This window comes from Colletotrichum chrysophilum (assembly GCF_026319265.1).
Source record: "Colletotrichum chrysophilum strain AFK26 chromosome Unknown scaffold_83, whole genome shotgun sequence".
Lineage (NCBI taxonomy): Eukaryota > Fungi > Ascomycota > Sordariomycetes > Glomerellales > Glomerellaceae > Colletotrichum > Colletotrichum chrysophilum.
In genome coordinates, this window is record NW_026517370.1 from 48,806 (window position 1) to 72,126 (window position 23,321).

A 23,321-nucleotide genomic window follows, 5' to 3' on the forward strand; every position below is an offset into this window, starting at 1 on the left:
GGTCATGCATACAGACTCAGTTCGAGTCAAGTTCGACCCGCCGTCTCGGCGCCGGCAGCCCAGAAATCGCCTCGTGCCAGTGCATCGGCACTTCGTCTGGCGCCGTCGCATTGGCTGCGCCATCCGTGATTGGAAACTAGGCACAAGTCGCCGATGGGGCGAAAGGGTGAGGGGGACGGGAATTGAAGAGCGTTGTTTTTTCGGCCAAAAGTAGACTTCATGTACATGTGTGAGCTTGTGTGGAGGTTCCAGACAGCAGTCCGATAAGTTGGATGCTGAGCCCGGTCTTTTCCCCTTCCTCTCGAAAAGAGAAATATAACGACATGCATCCCTCGCGATCTTTACTGTGAACTTGAACACGTGCAGATTTATCGATATAGCTTTTTGATGGCGACTACCATGGGCGGCGAAAGCAATTTCAACCGTGCTGTTGTGTACACCGAACCCGGAACGACCAAGACGGAGGTTGTCGAACTCCCGATACCGACACCTGGGCCCGGCGAAGTCCTCGTTCGACTGTATGGCTCTACAAATTTCAATCTGTGATGATTGATTGCTGATCGTGTTGCTATCACAGGCAATATTCAGGAGTATGCCATACAGACTATGGCTTTTGCATGAACGCTTTCTCATCAGTGCCGTTCCCTACACCAAAAGGTAAGTCGCATCCGATTCGAGATTGCCCTCGGCATATCAGGGATCTAACAATTACCACAGGTCAGGTGGGAGGTCATGAAGGTCAGTCGTCATCTCGGCTCGTATTCTGACTCCGCAAAGGAAGCATACGAGAGTCAGCTCTATATTGACGTGGTATTAACTTGCATCTCGTAGGAGTCGGCGAGGTCGTTGCTGTTGGTGTTGGTGTAACAACACCTGCCATTGGGCAACGAGTAGGTATCAAGTATGCCGCAGATGCGTGTCTTAACTGCGGTAAGTCTTTCACCAGCCAGTGGCATGTCTACACCATGCTAATCATGTTATCATCTCAGACCGATGCCTTCAAGGTGGCGAGTCATCATGCGCAGAGGTTAAACTATCGGGCTACTTCACACCAGGAACACTTCAACAATACTGTCTATCATCGGCAAGATACGTAACACCCGTACCAGATGGGTTGGACTCAGCCGAAGCGGCTCCGTTGATGTGTGCGGGCGTCAGCGTCTACACCGCACTGAAGCGCGCTGACGCCCGCCACGGAGACTGGATCGTGATTGCCGGTGCCGGCGGCGGCCTCGGCCACCTCGCGATCCAGTACGCCAATGTTCTCGGCTGCCGCGTCTTGGCGATGGACCTCGGCATCAAGGAAAAGTTCTGCCGCGACCTCGGAGCCCAGGAGTTTGTCGACTTCACATCCTTCCCCACCGAAGAAGACCTGGCGAACGAGATCAAGAGGATCACCGGCGGCGGCGCGAGGATTGTGTTGATGTGTTCGTCAAACAAGAAAGCGTACATCCAGTCGCCGAGATGGTTGGGCTTCCGCGGCAAACTTGTCTGCTTGGGCGTTCCCGAACACAGCAGTCCGGCCATCGGAGAGGTCGAGCCCATGCTCTGCGATGAGCTGACCATCTTTGGTAAGTGTGCTAAAGTGTCCTGCATATGCACCTGTGTGTTGGGCAACGTGCTGACAAGCGGTTATCATAGGCGTCAAAACGGGTAACCGTCTCGAAGCCAAGGAATGTCTCGAAATCGCTGCACGGGGCAAGGTCAAAACTCACTTTCAACTTCGGCGCATGAGGAGCTTGACAAAGGTACGGCACCCGAATCCGAGCTCGGCAACACCGAGTATCCAATCATGGGAGATATACTGACAATCACGACGTCTAGATATTTACTGAGATGGAGTCCGGGGAAATACAAGGTCGCGTAGTCATAGACCTGAAGTAACTGCATGTACATAGTTGTCGTTGGAACTGGTATCTACTTGATGAATCAGAACATATTATGACCGAGAACAATGATCGACGACTGTGACAATCCATTGTATTGCATCCTTAGTTGCCGTCTATTCTTGTCTTTTCGTCCCAAGATTTCGGATCAAAGCATGGGGACAAACCCGCTAATGCTCAACAACGGCGACGGTATCACCGGCCCTTGTTGAAGATCCGACTATTCCGCACAAGGATGTCTCGAGCTCGCGTGGTATTGTGGCTCCGCCGGCGAGAAAGCTAGTCTTCCGAGCCCGACTCACCCGTTGGCTGCTGTGTTTGTTGGCACCCGGCTCGAGGTCTCGGCATCCCACACGAATGTCACGCGGCCGCCCCCGGGATCTCCAACAACCGTTGATTAGTCCCATGCGGGGTAGAGACACCGGGGCAAAGTACGGGGTAAGCTGCTGGGGGTGCGAGATCTTCCCCGGATTCTTAGATCGTGGAAAACATGGGGGATTGTGGAAAAGTGTGGCCTTGAGGCAGACGATGGAGGCGTTCTGACTCTGTTCTTCTCCACAGTCCGCACTGAGCTCTGCACCCCGCGAGTGTGAGGGGAGACCCCACGACTTACCCCAGATGTGGTCGAGTCAGAACCGTTGGAGCTTCTGAGTCGATGATTTCGTGACGTATGCCTACGGGAGCCTCTCCTTCGATATCCAATGGGATCACACGAGTTTCAACGGTTCTCAAATACAACCCCAGTTGGTGGCTGAGAGCAATAACGCGCCTACAGGGGATAGGTGAGTACTGCTCCGCGACCTGTTTGGACTACGCGGCTGCGGCTGTCCCATAAGAGTGGCAGATTTTCTGACTCGAAGTAACAGCATGCGGTCTGCTCGATTGAAGGAGCTATTGTTCTGACACGTCTCTATTGTTCCTATCTGACGCTGCGTTGGTTGGTCTGCTGGGCGATCACGATACGGTTTCTGACGCAGGCTGCGATTATGCGACCCGCCTAATAGGGGAGGTCCAACAGTAAACATATGCGCAAACAACATATCTACGAGCCTCGGCGGAGCGGGGAAGACATGAAGTTGTCCAAAAAGGCTCAGACTTCTCTTCTGGGCTCTCTTTCGTGACCCAAAAAAGTTCAGACCTGAATCGCGCTGCCTCACAGACACCATGGCGATGACGGACCTTCAACTCTTCCAGGCCCACTGCCTTTCCTTTGTCGTGGGAATTCAACTTCATGTTTTCGTCTTCCGCATCGGAGAATGGGATATCTCGACCACGACACTGATCCGGAATTTCTCTCTGGGCATCGGACTGCTCACCGCGGCCCTTGTCCAGCTGGCCTCTGAGACTTTCCCTACGAATGCGGCCGCATTCAGAACAGCATGCTCCCTCACAGCCGCCCTGATCGCAGGTATTTACTCCAGTTTGTTCGTGTACCGCGCGGGCTTTCACCGGCTCAATTCCTTCAACGGGCCGTGGATGGCCCGCATGTCGAACCTGTACATCACGAGACGCGCGCTCAAGAAGCTGCACTTGTACTCGGAAGTGCAAGATCTTCACAACACGTACGGTGATATCGTACGAATTGGTAAGCAAGAAAGACCGGAAAGGGCTGAAATCGTACGATGAGTTGTGCAACTAACATGACTCGGTTGTAGGCCCGACTGAGTTGTCTATCAACAACCCCAAGGCTATCATGCCAATTCATTCCAACAGATCACCATGCACCAAGGGTCCGTGGTACGGAGTTCTGCATCCCATGTACTCCCTGCAGCTTGTTCGCGATAAGCAAGAGCATTCTGTTCGGCGCAAGGCCTGGGATCGTGGGTTCAGCTCGAAAGGTATCTATCCCTTGCCGATCCTATCCAGTCCCGTCTGTTGACGTGGGAGCTAGCCCTACGAGACTATGAGTTCCGAGTTGCCAACTACACCAATCAGCTTCTTGATCAGATTGAGGCCCACAAGGGCAAGCCGTTCAACATTGCCGACTGGTTCAACTTTTACAGCTTCGACGTAATGGGCGACTTGGCATTTGGCAAGACTTTTGGGATGTTGAAGGAGGGCATTAAGCACTACTTCATGACTTCCCTGCATACGGACATGCAGGCTATTGGGTCATTCAGCCATATGCTGTGGTTGTTCCCTATCTTCAAGAACACTCCGATCTTGAATGCAAACAACAAGAGGTTCTGGAAGTTTGTCACTTCTCAGGTGGATGAGAGAATCGCGGTATGAATGCAGTTTTCGTCTCAGCTGGACAGGGGACCAGCAACTCAAAAGCTAACGATGTCTCACAGAATCCTCCCGACCGCCCGGATGTTTTCTCGTGGGTCCTGGAAGACTACCAGGCCATTAAGAAACCCACTTGGCAAGACACTTTAAATCTATATGGAGACGCATATCTGATCATCGTTGCTGGAAGGTAAAGTCCCCCCTTTCGAATGGGGGATAGCAGCCCCCGCAATGGACCCCGCTAACATTTCTTTTTCCCCTTTCCCCCGTCACAGCGATACAACAGCCGCATCCCTTACTTGCCTCTTTTTCGAATTAGCCCAGAAGCCAGACGTCTACGAGCGCCTAAGGGATGAGATTGACAAGTACTTTGCTGAACATTCCGAACCCGAGCACTCCGCACTCTCGAAGTTGCCGTACCTGCAGGCATGCATCGACGAGGCGCTGAGGCTGCACCCGCCCGTGCCGTCCGGCGTGCAAAGGATGACGCCACCCGAGGGCCTCGATATTGACGGGACGTTTATCCCGGGCAATACCATCATTCAAGTGCCGACGTACACAATGTTTCGAGGTGAGTGAAACCTTTTTTTCTTTTTTTCTTCTTTTTCCCCCTCGAGCGGTCGTGTAACGTCCGGGTACGTATTTCGGAAGTTCCGTAGTGCTGACGGAACCTAAATGTGACAGATGAACGTATCTTTCCGCACGCCAGCGAGTTCATCCCAGAGCGATGGATTACACAACCAGAACTGGCCAAGGATCCTGCAGCCTTCGTCCCCTTTGGCACCGGTAAGCACTCTAATCTCACTTCATTTTTTGTGGTCGCTGCAATCGGAACTACAAGAAACCATGAGAGCTGATATGCGGGTTCCAGGCAAGTATTCGTGCGTCGGCAAACAGCTCGGGCTGATGGAGGTTCGATACTGCGCGAGCCAGATCATTCACCGATATGACGTGGCATTCGCGCCGGGCCAGACGGCAGAGGCCTTTATTGAGGGCAAGAAGGACGGGTTCACGTTGTCGCTGCCGGAGTTGGAAGTGATTTTCAATCGGAGGGAGGCCGGTAAACAAACCGCATAAGCTGCGTGCAGATCGGCGGTTGTTGGAGGATTGACGGGGTTGACTGGGAAAGCTGCTATTAGTGTTGGAATGTCTCTTATGAGTAGCCCTGTGCCGTGTTTATTAAGTGGGCGAGATGTTCAGTGACATGTCACAATTTGAACCGACGCAAGGTACAAATGTTTGTTGTATAGTAAAGAGCAAACCCGCCCTGCATTGAGACCAATGGTGGAGTTGCAGATGTCTGAGTGTGTTGAATCTGTTTGTGTAAGATGATGACAAGAGCGCATCTCAAAGAGCTGAAGCGCTACTCAGGAACGATCGCTAGGGCTGGTGTGGCCACGCCAGCTGAGTGACATGCAGGGGAGACGACGCTTTTAGTACTGGCAGTAAGCTTCCAGTCAAGCATTGTCAACGTCCGGACCCGGCCTCCGCGGAATGCATGGAGGGCTAATTACCCCCATAGAAATTGGGATGGAAACAAACGATGTGCGGCAACTAAGACATTTCCAAGACAGATGCACCTCAAGAGCGTGCCGGACTCGCCATCTGCAGTGCTGATTCGCCAGCGTACCGGGGCCAAATCCGCGCCGGCTCGACGGCGTCGAAACTCTATCAGAGCCACGCAGAAGCCACCGCCTCCCAGGATTGCGCCCAATGTCACGTAGGAATCCCGTTTTAGCTAGTCCTCTACTGCATAGCACCTAGACAGAAACACAGAGCAGCAGTGTCAAAGTGTCCAAGGCAAGGGTACCAGCATTTTACCCCACATTCTTTGATCTCTCTGTCTCTCTTCAACCTCTGTTCCGCCCCTCCCACCACCTGGGTAATGCTCTTCCGCCCTCCATCCACCCATCCCCTTGTCAAGCTCAAGCCAGGCAAGACACCAACCTAAGCCAGGGGTCCCTCTCTTCAGCTGTTCCGTGATGCTAATTTGCCCGCCCGTCAGAAGAGAAAGAAGCTTCCTCCGTCTGTCTTTTTCAACTCCCGATCCCCTTTTCCCCTGATTGTTATTGATGCCCGCTCGATCCACTTCTGCACATCTGCCGTCAACTCTCTTCCACACTATCGGGTGCCCGGTTTTCATACAATCTATTCTCTCTCTTTTTGTGTCATAAGCTGACATATCGCTCCATCATCCGCATCCGAACATACGAATTAAGCCGGACCCTAAGCGCCTCAGACAGAGCCAAACACACACACCGCACATCCTCTGTCCCCATCCAATCTGACTCTGCTCCCCGTCTCCCCTCTCTGTCAGAATAACTCCCCAACCAACATCCAAATTTGCTCTTTATCAGCACCGCGCGTCTGCGCGCTCTTCTCTCCCAACCATGGCGTCCAACGGGCCAAGCGATGCCCCCACTTCAGCAGCAACACCTGGTGGAGGAGCAGAAGGAGCAGGAGGGGGATCAGCCGCCCCGGCCAAGGTCCCCTCCGAGAAGGAGATCGCCCGCAAGCTCCGGAAACGCGAGCTCGACCGCAGGGCCCAGAGGCAGGCCCGCGAGCGCACCCGTAACCGCATCGCCGAGCTCGAGGCGCTGGTGAAGGAGCTCCGCAAGGACGACTCGACGAGGTTGTCGGCCTGCATGGAGCAGCTGGCCAGCGTCACAGCAGAACGGGACCGCCTCTCAGAGACCCTCAAGGCCATCCAGGAGACGATTCGCGATGTGTCGTCGTCGTCATCGTCGTCGCCGCACCGCCCATCCGCGGCTGGCGGCCAGCACCAGCACCAGCACTCCTCGTTCTCGACGTCAACATCCCTGTCCGACTCCCGGGATGCGTCTTCCTCCTCGGCGGTGATGCCTGGGCTGCCCGCGCCCACCGCGTATAGTGCGCCGATGGGCATGATCCCGGAGACGCCGTCAGCAGCTCATGGCGATGTTCACGCTTTCAACCAACACCAACATAACCACGACCACAGCAACAGTAACCACGGAGGGGTCATGGCCGTCGGCACGGTGCCGAATGGGATCTCGGCGCCCAGCGTGCACGCGCCCAGTGTTCACGCGCCAAGCTCCACGTCGGAGAGCCAGGATCTCGGGGAGGAGCTCGACGACGACGACGAGTGCCACGAGGACCACGACGACCCCAACCTGATCGTGCCCCCGCCGGAGATGCCCTGCGACTGCATCACCGTCCGCACCCCCGCAGGCCCCGCTCCGCCCAAGGTGAATGTGTGGAGAGCCGTCAACCAGGTGTTGGCGAAGCGGTGCAGGATATCGAAGGAGGCGCACGTCGCCGAGGACGCCAATGACGAGGATATTCCGGTGCGGGTCCTGTTGGAGGGGTGGGATGCCGTGGCGCGGTCCCGCCCGCTGTCGAAGCTGTGGAAGAAGCTTCGCCGGGTCGACGAGCTGTGTTTCCAGACGTGTCCCAAGACTGAGCGGTTGGCGATCCTCCGCACCATGCACCTGTTACTCCAGTATCACTCTGACCCCACGCCGAGTCGTTACGCCAAGCTGCCGACTTGGTACCTGAAGAGGTTGGTGCATCAACGGCCCGGCACTGAAGCCGGCAGTTTGAGAGCCAGTGTTAACATGATGCAGACCATCACAGACCATGCCACATTCCTATGCGATTGACTTCTTTGTTTGGTAAGCCGGCGGCTGGGGGTTGCATGTTACAACCAATTGAGCTGACAAGCTTTCAGGCCCGGTGTTCGAGAACGTTTCGTCTTTGGACAACACCATTACTGCAACAACTCTTTCTGGGATCTGTTTGGTCCTAATTTCCACCTCCTCTGGCCCTACGAATTCCGCGACGCCTATAAAAAGAGTTTGGTCACGGGCCAGTACCAAATATCGCCGGCATTCGAGGAGCGGATCTCCGACATCAACTCGTGGACGATGGGCATGGACTTCTTCACTCGATTTCCCGAGCTGATTGCCGACATACCGGCGTTCCACTCCATCTCCCAGTCCTTGGCGCCGGCGGTGCAAGCGGCCACGTCGCCTTCGATGCCACAGCAAGCTTCGTTGGTACAGCTGAAGGAGCGGGACCAGCGCGACGAACGCATGCTCCTCGACCAGCACCACGCTTCGCCCCCGGAGCACCACCCCCAGCAGGAAGTCATCGACTGTTCCCAGACCATGCAGGTATATCCTCCTAGCATATACAGCATGGCTGCGCCTGCTTTTATGGAGGACTTCATGCCGCCAGGGTACGATGTCAACGCGGCGGCCGCCCAGTATGGCCACATGCAAGGATACTTTTGAGGCCACGATTTGTGTGGGGATTACAAACAATACCTTGGAAAGCATCCACCAAACTCCGGCATATGAAGCCAAATGGCTGTTAAATGGGGAGAACGACAGCGCTTGTGTGTGAGTACCCGGCCAATACTTGCCCTAGCTGCGCGCGCGGCTTCAAGTCTGCGCCGATGCCGAAAGAAGCTCCCGGCAGCCGGCCTTTCGGTCACTTGTTCTGCTCCGCAACGTTCGCAGAGGCGTCCCACCAGCTCTAGGCTCAAGGTGAACATTGCGGCAGACTACATGTGTTGCCAAGCATCTGTCGGCAATGAACGTCGGCGCGTTGCTGAAACGACGGCTTATAGCCGGGCTCTTGGACATCCTATGATGCGCCTCTATACCGCGATGGTTTGGACTGTTGCAGGGAATAACTCATGGACCATGGCCCATGGGCCGGGGGACAGTGGCTCATTTGGTAGCTGAGTCACCAACGAGTCAACACAGCGGATGATCACGCTGAAGCAACCTGGACTCGACAAATAAAATTCGATGCTGTCAAGAAGCAATAGCACCGGCCTGGAAGAGTTCGGGTCTGGGCTCGTGGCATTAAGATAAAACTGATCGTTGGGAATCGCAGAACTGGAAAGTGCTGCTTGGTAAGGAGAGGAGTAATTTGCCTACAGGCCAGTGTAAGAAAGTTTGGAAGCAGTTAACGAAGCCTGATGAATGCGCCAACGTGTGAATCTAAAATATGTCCACGTTATGAGCTTTAACTGTACTTTGAGCAATCGCGTAACTTTAAACCGCTAGTGACTAAATCAATACAAAAAGCAATTTGTGTCTATGAGAAGAACGTCTCGGGTCTCTCGAGCAACTCCCCATCAAGAATGATATCCACCTTCTCGTTGTAGAAGGACAAAAGCCCGGCTATTCCTGCGCTCTCATGTGTGGTTGTCCTGTAATACCAGACCAGGTTCTTGTGCTCCTCACCATCAATGACGACGTGATAATACTCCGCATCCCCTTTGTAGGGACAACTGGTTATAAGGTCGCTCTTCCGGAGAACGAGCTGGTCGACTGAAGCAAGCGGCAAGTAGTACCTCGTCGGCAAGTACGTCTCGAACAAGTGGACCGCGTAATCTGACTTGGCCACCGTCTTACCAGCAACTTGCACTTCAACTGATCTCTTAGACGGAAGGATATCAATGCGCTTGAAGGGGTCTTTTGGGTGGACGTAGATGGGGACCTCTTCCTCGAGCCATTGGTCTAGACACACATCAGCTACGAACTAAGGCATGTACGCAATGTGAGACGTCTTACCCATGCTTCCAAATTCAAGTCGGATCATACCCTTCAATGCTCCGCTCAACTTTTCGTCGTCTGAGAACCGCAACGCGCGATCTGTAGTGAACTCGCCAACGCCATCGTGAGCAGGGATGATGAGTTCTACCACAGCAGCAGCAGGCGACGAAGCGTCGTCAGCAGCATTGATCGTCTCCTTGTCTTTGATTTTACAGTTCTTCAGGGCCGTGGTAGGCACGTAGTACTGCGGGTAGGCGATGTGCTCCCAGACATGCATAGCCTTCGTCGTATCGACGATGAACGTTTGGTTCAGTATGACCCGAACACGGCGGGCAGTCGGTCTTGTTCTTTGTGGTCCATCTTTGAGGAGAAGGCGCGCAAGCTCAGGAAGACTGCATGATGTTAGAATGGACTCATGAGCAAAACATGAGTTTGGGCTGCAGCACTTACTCTGCGCGGAATTGGCCCGGCTTAGACATCCTCACGGCGTTTTAGTGAAGTCGTACAAGGTACTGACTGAATCGATGCACTGGGAGATGTCTATTGCAAGGAGTGTGCTGGTCAACACACGAACCTCTCAACCCCGCATGCAGTACCAGCCTGTGACGTCTGTCATTTTACGTAAGCGGGAGTATGCCGGAGCTCCCGCCGGCAAGACGGATGACAACGGCCCCACAGCCCCGGACATTGTCACGGAGGACGGTGAGAACCTCCGGAAGGATCATAGGAGTTGTCTAGCGGCGAGGACGCATCGAATTAGCCTATTGAAACCTTTCATGCGACTTTAAATTGAGTTCGGGTCAGAGTTTGTGAGAACCGAAAGCGAGGCGCACCATACGAACATAGTCGCCCAAGAGTTCCCCCTCCGTCTTGCGAAGCTCAATGGCTGTCCGTTTCACCCCAACGCGCCAGGGACTTGGGTTGATCTCATGGACTGAGCTGAAAAAGAAACATTCTTCGATAGACTGAGACAGGCGTCCGGGTAGCGAGATGGAGCCGGCCTGAGATTGTTCCGGACTAGGTCGTGGTGGCGTAAGCGACCGGAAGCGGGGGCGCGGGAACTTGCCGTCTTCCGAGATCCCGCGAGCTGCTCGTATTCCACCCTCTATTCATCCGCCGGTCAATCAAGGACGTGATAACGCTCTCATTGTATGAGCGCATTCTCATTAAATAACATTCAAAACCACGCCAAGCAGCAATGGCCACCCAAGCTCCGGCTCCGCGTCCGTTGTGGGCCACTGTATTCGACCGTGCCGTTGGGTGGTCACTCGGCCTTCCCTCCGAAACGTGCGGCTACACCTTCGAAAGTGTCAAGATCCCCATCTCAAATGGCATAGTCCTCGCTGCAGACCTCTACCGCCCCGATGGCCAGGACCCCGCCGGCACCGTCTTGGTAAGAGGCCCCTACGGCCGCGGCATCTTCTTCGGCATGCTCATGGCCCGCATCTGGGCCTCCCGCGGATATCAAGTTCTCTTCGTGAGCTCCCGCGGGACTTACGGCTCCACCGGGGCATTTGACGGCGGATCCTCTGAAGCTCAAGATGGGCAGGATGTTGTAGCATGGATGAGGGAGCAGCCGTGGTACACCGGGACGTTCGCCACGCTTGGCGGATCGTATCTCGGCTTCACTCAATGGGCTCTCCTGACGGACCCGCCGCCAGATATGGTCGCCGCAATCATGACGGTTGCGCCTCACGACTTCGCCGAACGCATGTGGGGAACGGGCGCTTTCACGCTGCAACAGCATGTGCAATGGAGCGACAGCGTTGCGAATCAGGAGACTCGCGGGATCTGGGGTACAATGCAGGCTTTCAGAAACCCCAACCGTCTTGACCCGCTGTTGAAGAACATTCCTTTGGAGCCAGCGCTGAAGCGTCACTTTGGCGAAAAGGCACCTTGGCTGTTTGAGCAGATCAAGCAGCCAGACTTGGATCACCAGGTCTGGGCAGGCCAGAGGCATGGCAGAGGCTTGGAGAAGGCCAACATACCCATCTACCTAGCCAGTGGGTGGTATGATATCTTCTTCGAGCAGACTTTGGAGCAGTATCAAGCTCTGACTCAACGAGGGTGTCCGGTTTCTTTGAGAATTGGTCCCGGCGGTCACATGGAAGCACAGGGCTCGGAAACCACGAGAGATACCCATCGGTGGTTGGAGGCCCATCTCGCTCGGAAAAAGACTGCCCAAAGTGTCCCGGCAGTGAAGATCTACAGGGGAGGAGAGGCTCCTGAATGGCTTGAGTTTTCAAAATGGCCTCCAGCCACGAGCCATAAGGAGCTATTTCTGGCTCCTGAGGGAAAGCTTGACGGTTTGCACTCGGCAAATGGTGACACCTCCAGCTTCACCTTCGACCCCTCTAACCCGACACCGACCGTTGGGGGAGCCCTCCTGTTTGGAGGAGGTAGCGTGGACGATACGGAATTGTGCGCCAGAGATGACGTCGTTACCTTCACTTCTGAGCCGCTGGCCGAGTCCCTCGATATTTTCGGACGGCCGTCTGTGGATCTTGTACACTCCAGCAACAATCCTTTCTGCGACTTATTCGTTCGACTCAGCATTGTGGATGGCCAAGGCCGTTCTCACAACATCACGGAAAGGTATCGGCGGATCGAAGCCAGCAGTGAAGGGAAGTTGATCGACCTGGACCTCTCCGACACTGCGTACAGGGTTCCAGCAGGGTCGAGAATTCGGCTTGTTGTGGCGGGTGCCTGCTTCCCCAAGTACAGCATGAATTTAGGCTCTGAGGAGGGCTTCGCAACTGGCACTGTGGTCCGGCCAGCTCGTCATGCTATTCACGTTGGCGGAGACAGCGACTCCTGTCTCGTACTTCCCGTATTGAAGAACACGTAATTTTGAGGACATTCATGTCATCATGCGCTGCTAGCAGAGTTCTGGTTATATGACTAGTATCTAATCAAAAGTGTTATACTTATTCCTGAAACTGGCTAGGGTTTAATGGCCGCGTGGCAAAGAGTAACCTGAAGTCCACTTCGCTCATCGACTGCATATTTGTCGTCCAAAAACACACATCTGGCGTTGGGTAGTTCAATACCTCTGAGCTCTCATACATATTCGTATCATTGTCCGTACTGGCCTCATTAAAACTTCCTGGTTCCAGGTATCTAGCTGTCTCCGTCGTTCCCTAATCATGTTAGCTTTGTCCTGCTCTTTTCGCCGTAGGACATGTATGAAACAGACCTGTTCGGTAGTATCGGGTGTTTCATTTGAACTGTCTTGCCTTCCCCCAGAAGATGATCCAGGTTCATGGATCCCATCAACGGTACGATCTGGAAGCTCGTGCACATAACGCCGTGCAATGTGCGAAAACTCGCTCAGATGACTTCCTGGTAGTGATCCTCCGGAAGCGTGATCAAGAAGACTGAAATGACCAACAGCAATATCCAAGAGAGTGAGATTTGAGCGGACATCGGGGTGCAGAGGGTTGTATATGATGAAGTCGAATAAGATGAACAAAGCCGACAATGGCATGATGGCTAGCGTGCTGTATCGTAGGGTTAGTCGTTGCAGACTCATTTCCTGGTATGGTTGAGCTTCGACTCACAATACTGGCGTGTAGGGCTCGACATCGATGTAGCGAGTGAGTTCAATAATAGTCCTAGCTGCTTGCAATAGATCCTTTCGGCTTTCTTGTTGTCTCTGGCCACCGTCCTCGTCCAGTTGAAGAGACATCCGTTCCAGGGCAATCACCAAATGAAAATAGTAGAGTTGCGTCGAAAGTGCAATTTGCCTAGTGCGTGGATCGGTGAGACGCTGCTTGTTCAGCTGCTCCTTTGGCCGAAAGTCAACCGGAACAGATTGCCTCCAATCTTCGAGCATACCACGGACTCGAGAAATGGCGGATAAGAGGATTTGCGTGTCACGGGTCGACGCCGTGACGGAAAACAGTTGCTCGTACGCCACGGAGAGAACCCTGCCAAATCGTATCGACGACAGAAACCAGTTGTATTCCCCGAATGTCGACTCCGGAACGTTGGGAACTGGGCAACCAACATCGTAATCGGCAATTCCGGAGCTTCGTCTGGCTTGAAAGCTGTACTGCTTTTCGAGGTGATATAGCACCCAAAAGGTCCTCCGGCATACCGCTTGGCCTCCTTCTAAAGCTGATTTGTGGTATCGAAGGGCTAGGGCCATGCGTGTTGCCTCGGCGAGGATCGAGTGTTCAACCTGAAGGTAGCATGCACTCATAGAGAATACTGACATGGCAGTGAGTGCTTGAAGGCCAAGCAGGGAGTCTCCAAAGTTGAGGATATCGGCAGTATGGCTGAGGCATATTCGGAAGAGTTCCCAAGCTCGACCCTTTCCCGGATCGAACGATCCTTGACCAAAATGCTGACATCCAAGAGCTAAAACAGCGTGATACAAGGACGAATACTGTAGATCATCCTCCAAGACTTTTTCCAGCTCGGGGCTGAATGCCTTTTCTTCAAAGTCGTCTCGATTCAAAAATGGGTAGACTGGATGCAGGGTGTCGAAGTATTCTTAAATGCGTTGTCAGAATCACACTTACATTTTCAGAGTTCCGGTGGCTCTTGTTATATCTGGTGACTTACGACGAATGTAAAGTCTTGATTCATCCGCCGGAATGCGGACCGGAGGACACCTGCGTTCAGAGCCGAGCCGTGACAGGACCTCGTCGGTGCGAGTAAGTATGCTGGATTGCAAGGCAGCATCTATGCCATTGACTAGATCTCGGATCCGAGAATCGCCAATTCTTTGCACGAGCTGATCCACTTTTTGATCAGAGAAGTAAGCTAGCCCCGAGCTTGGAGCTGAGTGGTTGTTAGATTTTAGCAGCTAGGGTCTCGGGCGTGAGTAGTTACCTCGTCTGTCCTGCATCTGTGAACGGTCATTAAGCTTGAATGACCCAAATGTCAGCTGGGTCACCTACCTTGAGCACAGAAAACTCATCGTAAAGGATTGCTTCAGCTGAGTGGTCTTGCAACAGCCTATCTATGAAGCATTCCGAGAGCGATTCAACATGTTGATGGGAAGATCCAGGGGTCGACGTGTTTGGAGTCAAAGGCACTGCGCAGCAAAGTTGGCCGAGGGGCTACTGTAGACTGCTATTGAGATGTTACTGAACTATCTTTGAACGCAGCTTTCTTTGTAACGTGCTGAAGTGGCATGTTTCGTTTCGTTTCTGGCTGTACCTTAGGAGGTATGGTCTTTGAATGCATCACGGTGGCGTAGATGGGCTTACGATGCAATTATTACACAGAACCGGACCTCCTGTTGGTGGCGACTGCACTGCGGATCGTTATCTGAGTCGACCATGTCTCATGAATATACGCGGTTTAGCTGGTGTGTTGCTTACCGATGCATCGAACCTTTCGATTTCGGCACTGGTCGCATGACTTATTCAGTCTAGTGTACATGGCACCGGCTGCTTGCCCTCGGCTTTCAGAGGGCATGGTGTTGGTTGACTCCATGCATGTAAGACAAGGGCGGATACAATGTTGTAGGCCGAGTTCGAATGAACTGCGGTTCGGCGAGTGTGCGCAAAAAACTCCATGGGGGATGTGGTTGAGATTCAGCGGAGACAGTTCGGGGCTCGGTACATGCGCTGCTGGTTTTGACGATGCCCACGCTTTGACATTGACGAATCTAGTCGTATGATTGGCGGACTTTGACTCCGCTATTCGGTGCTCGGGTCTTGGCATAAAGTTCCGGGTAGCTGGGAGACAATTCAAGAACGGCATCCGCATAGCCGGATAAGTAGCGCAATGCTCCATTTCCAAGTTTTGCATGGGTTGGCCATCAAATGATTTGAAAAAATCCAGTGTCAACTGTGTTGTGTTCTCGAAGAGATTTTCACCAGGTAGCAAGTTCACGTCGAGTTTGGAAGCCAATGTGAACCATGTCAGTAACTGTGTCCAATTATTTCATATCTTTTGCTCGTCTTCATCGTGCTCGAAAGCTTTCCTCATTGCCCTCCCAAATAGGTCCCAAGTCGCCGAGTCCTCTCCCACAGGAAAGCTCTGAAAATGTGAAAGAAATTTCTCAAATTGGGAAGATTCGGACTCAACATCACCCCGTAGATCTTCACCAAGATATTCCACCACATCTTTCAGAAATTGATCTTTGCAAACATTTGCGTCAGATACCAGCAGTCTCTTTACGTTGCGACCACCGACAACCTCATATATGAACGCAGATGTCGGTAGATCATCGTGGTTAAGAATTTGAAGACCTTCGGCTAGCCTCGTACGAAAGATCTGAGAAAGAACCCTCCCTTGCTGATGCAGGTGCGACATTACGCGGTGGAATAGCTGGAAAGAGGTGATTCCATAATCAGCAAGCAGACGGTCTTCGCCTTCGACGTCGGTAAGACCTAATAGTCCATACACCCTATCCCGCGGGTCTGAACATCGATAGTCCTTACAAAAGGCCAGAAGTCGTGTAAGGGTAGGTCTTGCACCGAAATCTGGATCGCGATTGGTGTATGATGGCTGTTTTGGATCAGTTTGCCATGATCGCCGCAGCTTCGAAAGCTCTCGGCAGCTGTTCACATATCTGTCGATACTGTGATGATTTTCTTGTTTGGATAAATGTTTGAATCCTAGGTTGGTTTTGTTCGAGATACCAAAGGGCCGAAATTGCTGCAACGTTGGCCAAGAAATTGCATCATTGCCGCAAAGAATGTAAAGCTCTTGAGGTAGTGTAAACTCTTGTACGATCCAAATCCTTGACCAATAGGGTCGCGAAACCAACCATCTAGCATCTCTGAAAGAGAACTGCTTCTTTGCCTTACGCAAGAACTCGGGCCTATCGTGTCGAGAAGTATGCTTCAGATTTCGAAGATATTCGAATAACTCTGCGACATTCTCTTCCGTGTCTCCAACCCAAGAGACGACGAAGGTAGCAGTGGAAAATATGTCTTTCATAAGATCGACCTGATAACCACGTTCGAACACATCATCTTGGTTGATGCAGATGGCGTCGATCCAAAAGTATTCTGGAAATCTGCTTTTGGTGTTTCTTTGGCTGGATATGCAGTTTTCCTTATTCAACGCAATTGTATAAAGTTGCTGAATGGCGTGCCAGAGGCCCTCACGCACAAGCAATGTTTCACTGTTGACAGCGATCGCATATGTTGGTTCCGGAGCACCCCATACATAGGACAACCCGATGAAAGGGGGAGGATCGTTTAACGTGTGGTTTGTCAAAGTGCAGCTGATTGTCCCCTCCTCCCTTTTCGGAAGGAACTTAAGGAGGCGCGTTGACCGGGTCTCTCGGTCGAGCGGTGGGTAAAGGACTTGTGATGTCGGCATGGTTTCCGTATTCTGTAAGGGCGCTTGGGAATGAGAAACCTGCAATTTTCGTGAGGCAACAAGAGGGGTCGGCCGCTTAAGAAACACATGAGCTAGACTGAGATCTGCAGAATGAGGGCACATTTATGCACGCTAGTGGAGCTTGATGGTCGTTTCTGTCCAGCGTCTACCGATTGGATGTCAACTATGACGCACCGGGGTTCTTACTGCATAATTAGTGCAGCTTCTGAGTACCTTAGTTCTGTTACATTTGGCTAGCCAAAAACCCGTACTGTCCTGCCGGCCGAGTTACAGGACACCCCACTGAAAGTGTGAAGCATTCGCACGCATGTGCAAATTAAGACGAGTTCCAGTATGTCATGTCAACCCATGATGTGTATCCCGGAAGAACCGAATCGATGGTGACGGCGCTGGAAAGCTTCTTTGCCCAACTGACCCGAGTTCCGCTAGCCCCAGTTCCAGTGTTACCATATTCGGCGTAGTAGACATTTGCGGTCGGGTTCGTGCCCCAAGCAGACCATCCAACCGGCTTCACGACGTCGCTGAGTTGCGAGTTCTGGACGACGACGCGAGCATACTCCCTCCACGGACGGCCGAGGACGGTCGACTCCTTGGAAACACCAGCGCCCGACTTGGCAGCAATCGTGGCCTTGTTGATGACGTACCAGTAAGAATCAGCGCTGTCGCGACCGCTGGCGGTGATGTAGCCGGCTCCGTTGATCGCAATAGTGCACTTCTCGAACCATGCATTACCGTCGTTGCCGAAGATGAAATCAGTTGCACCCTCGATGTAGCTGTTCTTGTAGACTTGGTGAGGCTTGTTGGTGTAGACGGTGTCCTGGTAGCCGACGAAGCTGCAGCCGTAGTAGCCCTGGTACTGGCCGTTGGCGGAGATGGCCAGGGCTTGAGAGCCCTTCCCGTAGCCGTTGATGACGTTGACGTTGTAGAGGCTGAAGTAGTTGGTCGCGACGCGAAGCGTGGCTGAGAGATCGTTGCTTCCAGCGTCCGCAGCAGACAAGGTGTTGGTCAAAATGACCTGGTTCTTGGTGTAATCCTGATCATTGGTGGTATAGGCGTAGACCACGAGTTTCCCCTTCAAGCTGGGGATGGAAACTTGACCAGAGTAAGTGCCGGGCTGGATGAAGATGGTGCTTGTGGCAGTCGAGCTGGTTGAGATGGAGTTGATGGCAGCTTGGAGCTGGAGTAAAATCAAGTCAGAACCTAGGTCTTGAGAGATGCCAAATATGTCCAAAACAATGTGAATTTTTGATACTCACAGAGGTGTACTGGCCACCAGACTTGGCCACAACGATTGAACCCGAAGGTGGTGATGTGCGGGAGGCGGCGAGCACGTTGTCAGCCAGCACCACCAAAGAAGAAAGAATGCCAAGGAACTTCATTATGTTACTTGAATGATAGATATGATATGGAATCGCGGTAAGAGCTTCTTGGAACGCTTTGAAGACCCGTCGCGATGCCCTCTTTTAAGTCGCAACCAGCGCCTTGCCACACCGCCAATGGATGACAGAGGCTTGATTGCAGGAGTACATCTAGATTGCTGGAATCTTGGCTGCACCTCTTCAAACACTAGACTTCCCGGTAATAATGAAAAGGTACGGTTGGAACGAAGCTTTTCTTTTTCAAAAGGTATGACACCCCAATCAATATGATGCGGGGTTCGGAGGGAAGCAAACAGGTGGACTGAAATTCTCCGTCATATGCCGCTATCCCCCATGCCCGGATATTCCAGGTCTCCGCCACTGTGAGGCACCCCGGATTGGACCTCGAGGCAGTTATCCCGTCCACAAAATACGTCCAGGAGCTACCCGTGTCTTGCTTAACTTAAAATCGACGTCGCAATTGCGGGGCACAGCTTCGTGAGTGCCCATGTGAGGTATTCAGAGGGGCTGCGTGACAAAAGCCAATCTAACCTGCGACTCAATTGCCATTTTGAGCTCTGGGGTCATACAAAGACTCCATTTGACTGAATTTCCCTTGAACGATCCCCGCCCCTGCGCTTGCAATCAAAGCAAGGGAGCGCACTCGAGAAGCGAACCGAGGAATTCTTTTGGCCTGAAGCAGAAATGTCTCAGCGTCCCAGTGGAGTGCTAGTGAGACTGTCGTACGTATTGTGGTGAGGTGGCAGGAGATTAAGCACCCAGAATCAATGTAGGCTACGGCTCGAGACGAAAGTCGTAAAAAGGCTAGCTCCGCGGAGAAATATGACGATAGTTTCGCGAAGCAGCGGATTTAAACGTCGAGTATTTAAGCAAGCAGGTCAATTATTGAGCTTGATGAAACGAAATGAACGTTGATTTCAAATGATCCTAGTCCCATCCTTGCTTCACATCCAAGCCGGCGCACGAGTCCCTGCCATCATACATCATACCTAGGAACAAACTAGTAGCCTTTGCATGCGTCTTCCTCAAGTGCAAACGGAAGCCTTCGGACCCGCATTGGCCTTCACATAGGCAGGAACATCAGCAGTAGCAGTGAGCGTGTAAGAGTAGCCAGGAGTGAATCCACTTCCAGAGTTAGAGGCAATAGTACCAGTGCAGCTCTTGTAAGTGTTCCCAGAAGCGTTGAGCACAGCCCTGGAGTCCTTGGTCAAGGGGTTCTTGGTGTTTTCGAAAAAGACGTTCTCCACTTTCGCATTGCTGCTGCCGCGAGCGTAGTGGCCGTAAGAAGTGACGCCGTACAGGTAATTATTGTATAGATGAACTTGAGCGAGGTTGTCGGCGCTCGGGTTTCGCTGGTTGGTGCTGTCGAACCAGTTGTGGTTGATAGTGCCGCGCGCCGTAACATTGTCAGTCCAGCCGATTCCGAAAGTCTTGTCGTGGTTGCGGAAGATGTTGTTGGAGACGGTGAAGTAGGTGGTGTCTTTGCGGAGGTCCATCAAGCCGTCGCCGCCGTTCTCGAAGAGGCAGTGGTCGATCCAGATGTTGCTCACAGTGTCAGCCTGGACGCCATCGCGGTCGTTCTCGACGCCGTCGCCGAGGTTGGTGTTGCCGATCTTGAGGTTCCTGATGATAACGTTCTTCGCGCTGTTCAGACCCAGGCCGCCCTGGTAGAGCTCACCAGAGGTACCGACACCAATTACGGTCTTGTCGCTGGAGACTTTGATCTCCTTCCCGTATGGCGTAACTGTGATGCGCCCACTGACTTTGATCACGTACTTGCCAGATGCACTGGCGTATTTCTCAAGGTCAGCTTGGGTGGTGACAGTTACGGTTGTTCCACCAGCACCGCCGGTTGTGCCGCCGTTGAGAGACGCAAAGCCCGGAGCGGAAGCAGTGCAGCCAGTCTGTCTCTCATAGACAGCGCTGGAGGCTGCAGTAGCAACTTGAAAGACGACTAGGAGTGGAGTGGACAGTCTCATGATGGCTTCAATGTTGATCTGAATTGCTGACAAGTGGAATGGATGATTAGACCACTGAGCTGCGATCAATGTGAGCTACCGGATTCCTAAATATTCAGAATACGTCGGACTTCGGACCTTACAGGACGCTATACGGAAGAGCTTGTCGCCGTCATGCCGTCATTAGAAGCTTGTCATTTATATGAATGATCATCTTGTGGTTGTATTTAGCCTAATATCTTTGCCTGAAAGCTTTAGACGAAAGCTGAGGCCGCTTCTAAGATTTTCAAAACGTTTGTCTGTTCAGTCTTGAGCGTTTTGAACACGGGCTTTCGATCTTCTGCGGATGTGCCAAAAGAAGATGCCAAGCCTTGCCTAGATTTAAGGAGGAGTTAGGACGTTCTGGAGTATCGAATTAAATGTATCGCTGTGTGACGTCGCATCAGCAGGAGGAAACATATCAAAACCCACCAGTTGGGTGCCGGGACTTCCCCGCACTGTAATGGCGGCCAGACATCACGCAAAGTCCCGCCAATAAGTAAGCTCTTATCGAAATGATGGTTTTTTACTTTAGGTATACTGATCGCCAACACAATCTGTGGCGTTGCAAGGGGGAAAGTGATTTCCGGTATTACTAATTTGGAAAGTAGGGGAAACGACCGCCTGCAAAGTCATACTGGACTGGGCAACCTTTCAGAAAGAGAACATACAAGGGGGAGAGAGGTGAGTTGATATGATGTTTCATTGGTTGAGGACAGTTTGTGATTTTCTGTTGAGGTGAAGTATCTATCATGTTCTTTGAATCTTTTAATTTAATTATCTGTACTAGGTATTTACTAGGTACGGTTGACTAGCAAGCATGGGTCTACTCCGTCTATCCCAAAGCTTAATGTAAATCCTCTAAAGTCTATTGCGTGTCATTCTAAGTATCTTCGTTATTCATGTCATCCCGTTTGATAATAGTTTAGCTACGGGTGCTTTCCTCTTTCCCCAAGCGCCGAATATTATTCTTCAGCCTTTTATGGTTTCAAACTTTCTCTTCCGGGGCCGGTTTAGACCGAGTGAACCGAATCCCCAGAACGCAGGCAAACCCAGCCAGTGCCATTGCTCCGGCGTAGTACGCGGCTGGACGAAACGCCTCGAGGCCGTCTGAGCGACCAGACAACGAGTAGAGACCGGATGCAATAGGAGTTCCCTGAAAGATGTAAGTAAATCGTCATGCGGAGGAACACGAACAAACTTACAAAGAAGAATCCACAGAACCAAGTCGTCCATACGACTGGGATAATGCTCAGCGTGTTCTCTCCACCAAAGGTGGAACTAACCGCAATGGGGGTCAGGCTGAAGAACGCGCCGCAGCCAATGCCGTTGAAGATAAGATAGATGGAAAAGATGCCGATCGATGACGACAAGGGCCAAACAACCAGCGAGCTGAGGGCCATGAAGAGCATGCAAATTGCGAGGCTCTCTACAGGGCCCAGCACTGAGTCAGCCACCCAGCCAGCGACGACACGACCGAGAGTAGACGCCAAGTTCCAGGCAGCAAGAATGATGACCCCAATCTCCTTGGAGTATCCCATCGATCGAGAGAAGATGGGGATGAAGTAAGGCGGAATGAAAAGAGGGAAGCAAGCGAGGACAGTGCCGCCGACAAGCAAGAGAAAACGGGGTTGTTTGAAGCGATACCTGAGATGATCAGAGACACGAACGGAAGATTTTCACTGCCAACAAGGTCAATACATACCACTGTAGCTGGCGCGAACTCTTGTTGCCCAGTCTCTTTCTCGATGGGAGGAAATAGGAGGCTGGCATCGACACTCCCCACAGGATGAAGCCGAGGATGCGGAAGGTCCATGCGACATCCAGATCCTTGACCAGATAATTGGTTACGACGCTCATGATTGCGGATCCGAGGCTTCCTCCACCGAACACGAAGCCCATTGCTAGTGCCTTGTGCTTCTTGAATAGGCTCATCGGTGCGGTGGAAACAGACTGCGGCAAAAACCCGAGGTTAGCACACATCATTGAACCAAACACTACCGCAGGATTTTAAGCTTACAAAGATGCACAGTCCACCTCCGAGACCAAAGACGAGCCCGTGTAGGAAGAAGAGAGCGATAACATGGTGTGTCAGGAAGCTCGCAAGAACCTCTCCGAGACCCATGAAGAACCCTCCGATCAACGCCGACAATCTGTATCCTATCCTACATACGATCTTGTCGGACAAGATGCTGAAGCAGATCATGAACGATGTAGCGAGGGAACCAACAAACGTCAAGGTTGTCAGACTTGACGATGTGGTCTCGACTAGTCTGACTTGCATAATGCCCCAGGAGTAGACGTTTCCCAGGTAGACAAACATCGTCAACGAAGACGCCACGACGGTGATCCATGCCTTTCGGTCATCGAACGTCGGCTCGGGGTACGGAGTTGTCATGGGCGGCGGGAGAGTGCTGGAGTTGTCTGTCTCGTCGCCATCTTGTCCGGTGACGGCCGCACCATCGCGGGAGACGAAGGCTTCGGTCCTCTTCTCGACATCCATCTTGAACAACGTGCCTTCAGAGAAACTTGAAAGATTGAGAACAATGTATTGCTCCCATAGAGATAGGCCTTTTTCACAGGATCTGCCGCAACTGATAAGGGGTTTGCAGGCATCGTATGTTGTAAGTCGGCTTTCGGATCTCGGGAATGATTGCAGAACCGACACGCGATTTTTTTTCTTCGCTCCGGGTTCTCAACCCACGTCAACATACCAATTCGTACGAGTCGTAGATTTATGGGACTTTTGTGCATTTACGCCGAAGATTCTGACGGGTTCTCCGGGTGGTCGCCCGGGTCCACGCCGCGTCCCGGTTGAAGGAAGATCCATCTAGTCGGTTCCGCTGCGTCGGCTTTCGCAAGGCGTGGAGTACATCTTTGACTCACTATTACTTCTCATCTCACGATCTATAAAGCGGGTTGACTGCGTCTATAAATCAAGCCCCCATTGTGAAGATTCTCAGAAAACCT

The 23,321-nt window shown here is 52.5% G+C and overlaps 8 protein-coding genes across 8 annotated transcripts; 4 read left to right on the top strand and 4 right to left on the bottom strand.

The window, feature by feature from the left end:
* Nucleotides 1-399: 399 nt before the first annotated feature.
* COL26b_008997 (uncharacterized protein) lies at nt 400-1,884 on the top strand (the record flags this gene model as incomplete). Its single annotated transcript, XM_053181740.1, has 7 exons — nt 400-518; nt 604-657; nt 723-790; nt 832-930; nt 1,110-1,571; nt 1,642-1,748; nt 1,825-1,884. The coding sequence occupies 7 exons, from the start codon at nt 400-402 to the stop codon at nt 1,882-1,884; spliced, it is 969 nt and encodes a 322-aa protein (XP_053034281.1).
* Nucleotides 1,885-3,050: 1,166 nt separating this feature from the next.
* On the top strand, nt 3,051-5,192 carry COL26b_008998 (uncharacterized protein; the record flags this gene model as incomplete). The annotated part of the gene is made up of 7 exons (XM_053181741.1): nt 3,051-3,471; nt 3,542-3,724; nt 3,778-4,112; nt 4,181-4,305; nt 4,391-4,686; nt 4,800-4,901; nt 4,987-5,192. 7 exons carry the CDS (start codon nt 3,051-3,053, stop codon nt 5,190-5,192), a joined length of 1,668 nt encoding a protein of 555 aa, XP_053034282.1.
* Nucleotides 5,193-6,505: 1,313 nt separating this feature from the next.
* Nucleotides 6,506-8,389, top strand: COL26b_008999 (uncharacterized protein; the record flags this gene model as incomplete). The annotated part of the gene is made up of 2 exons (XM_053181742.1): nt 6,506-7,656; nt 7,825-8,389. 2 exons carry the CDS (start codon nt 6,506-6,508, stop codon nt 8,387-8,389), a joined length of 1,716 nt encoding a protein of 571 aa, XP_053034283.1.
* Nucleotides 8,390-9,203: 814 nt separating this feature from the next.
* On the bottom strand, nt 9,204-10,143 carry COL26b_009000 (uncharacterized protein; the record flags this gene model as incomplete). The annotated part of the gene is made up of 3 exons (XM_053181743.1): nt 9,204-9,628; nt 9,683-10,056; nt 10,115-10,143. The coding sequence occupies 3 exons, from the start codon at nt 10,141-10,143 to the stop codon at nt 9,204-9,206; spliced, it is 828 nt and encodes a 275-aa protein (XP_053034284.1).
* A 719-nt stretch (nt 10,144-10,862) lies between these two features.
* COL26b_009001 (uncharacterized protein) lies at nt 10,863-12,512 on the top strand (the record flags this gene model as incomplete). Its single annotated transcript, XM_053181744.1, has 1 exon — nt 10,863-12,512. The coding sequence occupies one exon, from the start codon at nt 10,863-10,865 to the stop codon at nt 12,510-12,512; it is 1,650 nt and encodes a 549-aa protein (XP_053034285.1).
* Nucleotides 12,513-17,291: 4,779 nt separating this feature from the next.
* On the bottom strand, nt 17,292-18,354 carry COL26b_009002 (uncharacterized protein; the record flags this gene model as incomplete). Its single annotated transcript, XM_053181745.1, has 2 exons — nt 17,292-18,152; nt 18,232-18,354. The coding sequence occupies 2 exons, from the start codon at nt 18,352-18,354 to the stop codon at nt 17,292-17,294; spliced, it is 984 nt and encodes a 327-aa protein (XP_053034286.1).
* Nucleotides 18,355-19,379: 1,025 nt separating this feature from the next.
* COL26b_009003 (uncharacterized protein) lies at nt 19,380-20,333 on the bottom strand (the record flags this gene model as incomplete). Its single annotated transcript, XM_053181746.1, has 1 exon — nt 19,380-20,333. One exon carries the CDS (start codon nt 20,331-20,333, stop codon nt 19,380-19,382), a length of 954 nt encoding a protein of 317 aa, XP_053034287.1.
* Nucleotides 20,334-21,339: 1,006 nt separating this feature from the next.
* COL26b_009004 (uncharacterized protein) lies at nt 21,340-22,854 on the bottom strand (the record flags this gene model as incomplete). Its single annotated transcript, XM_053181747.1, has 4 exons — nt 21,340-21,507; nt 21,557-21,998; nt 22,057-22,304; nt 22,525-22,854. The coding sequence occupies 4 exons, from the start codon at nt 22,852-22,854 to the stop codon at nt 21,340-21,342; spliced, it is 1,188 nt and encodes a 395-aa protein (XP_053034288.1).
* Nucleotides 22,855-23,321: the final 467 nt, after the last annotated feature.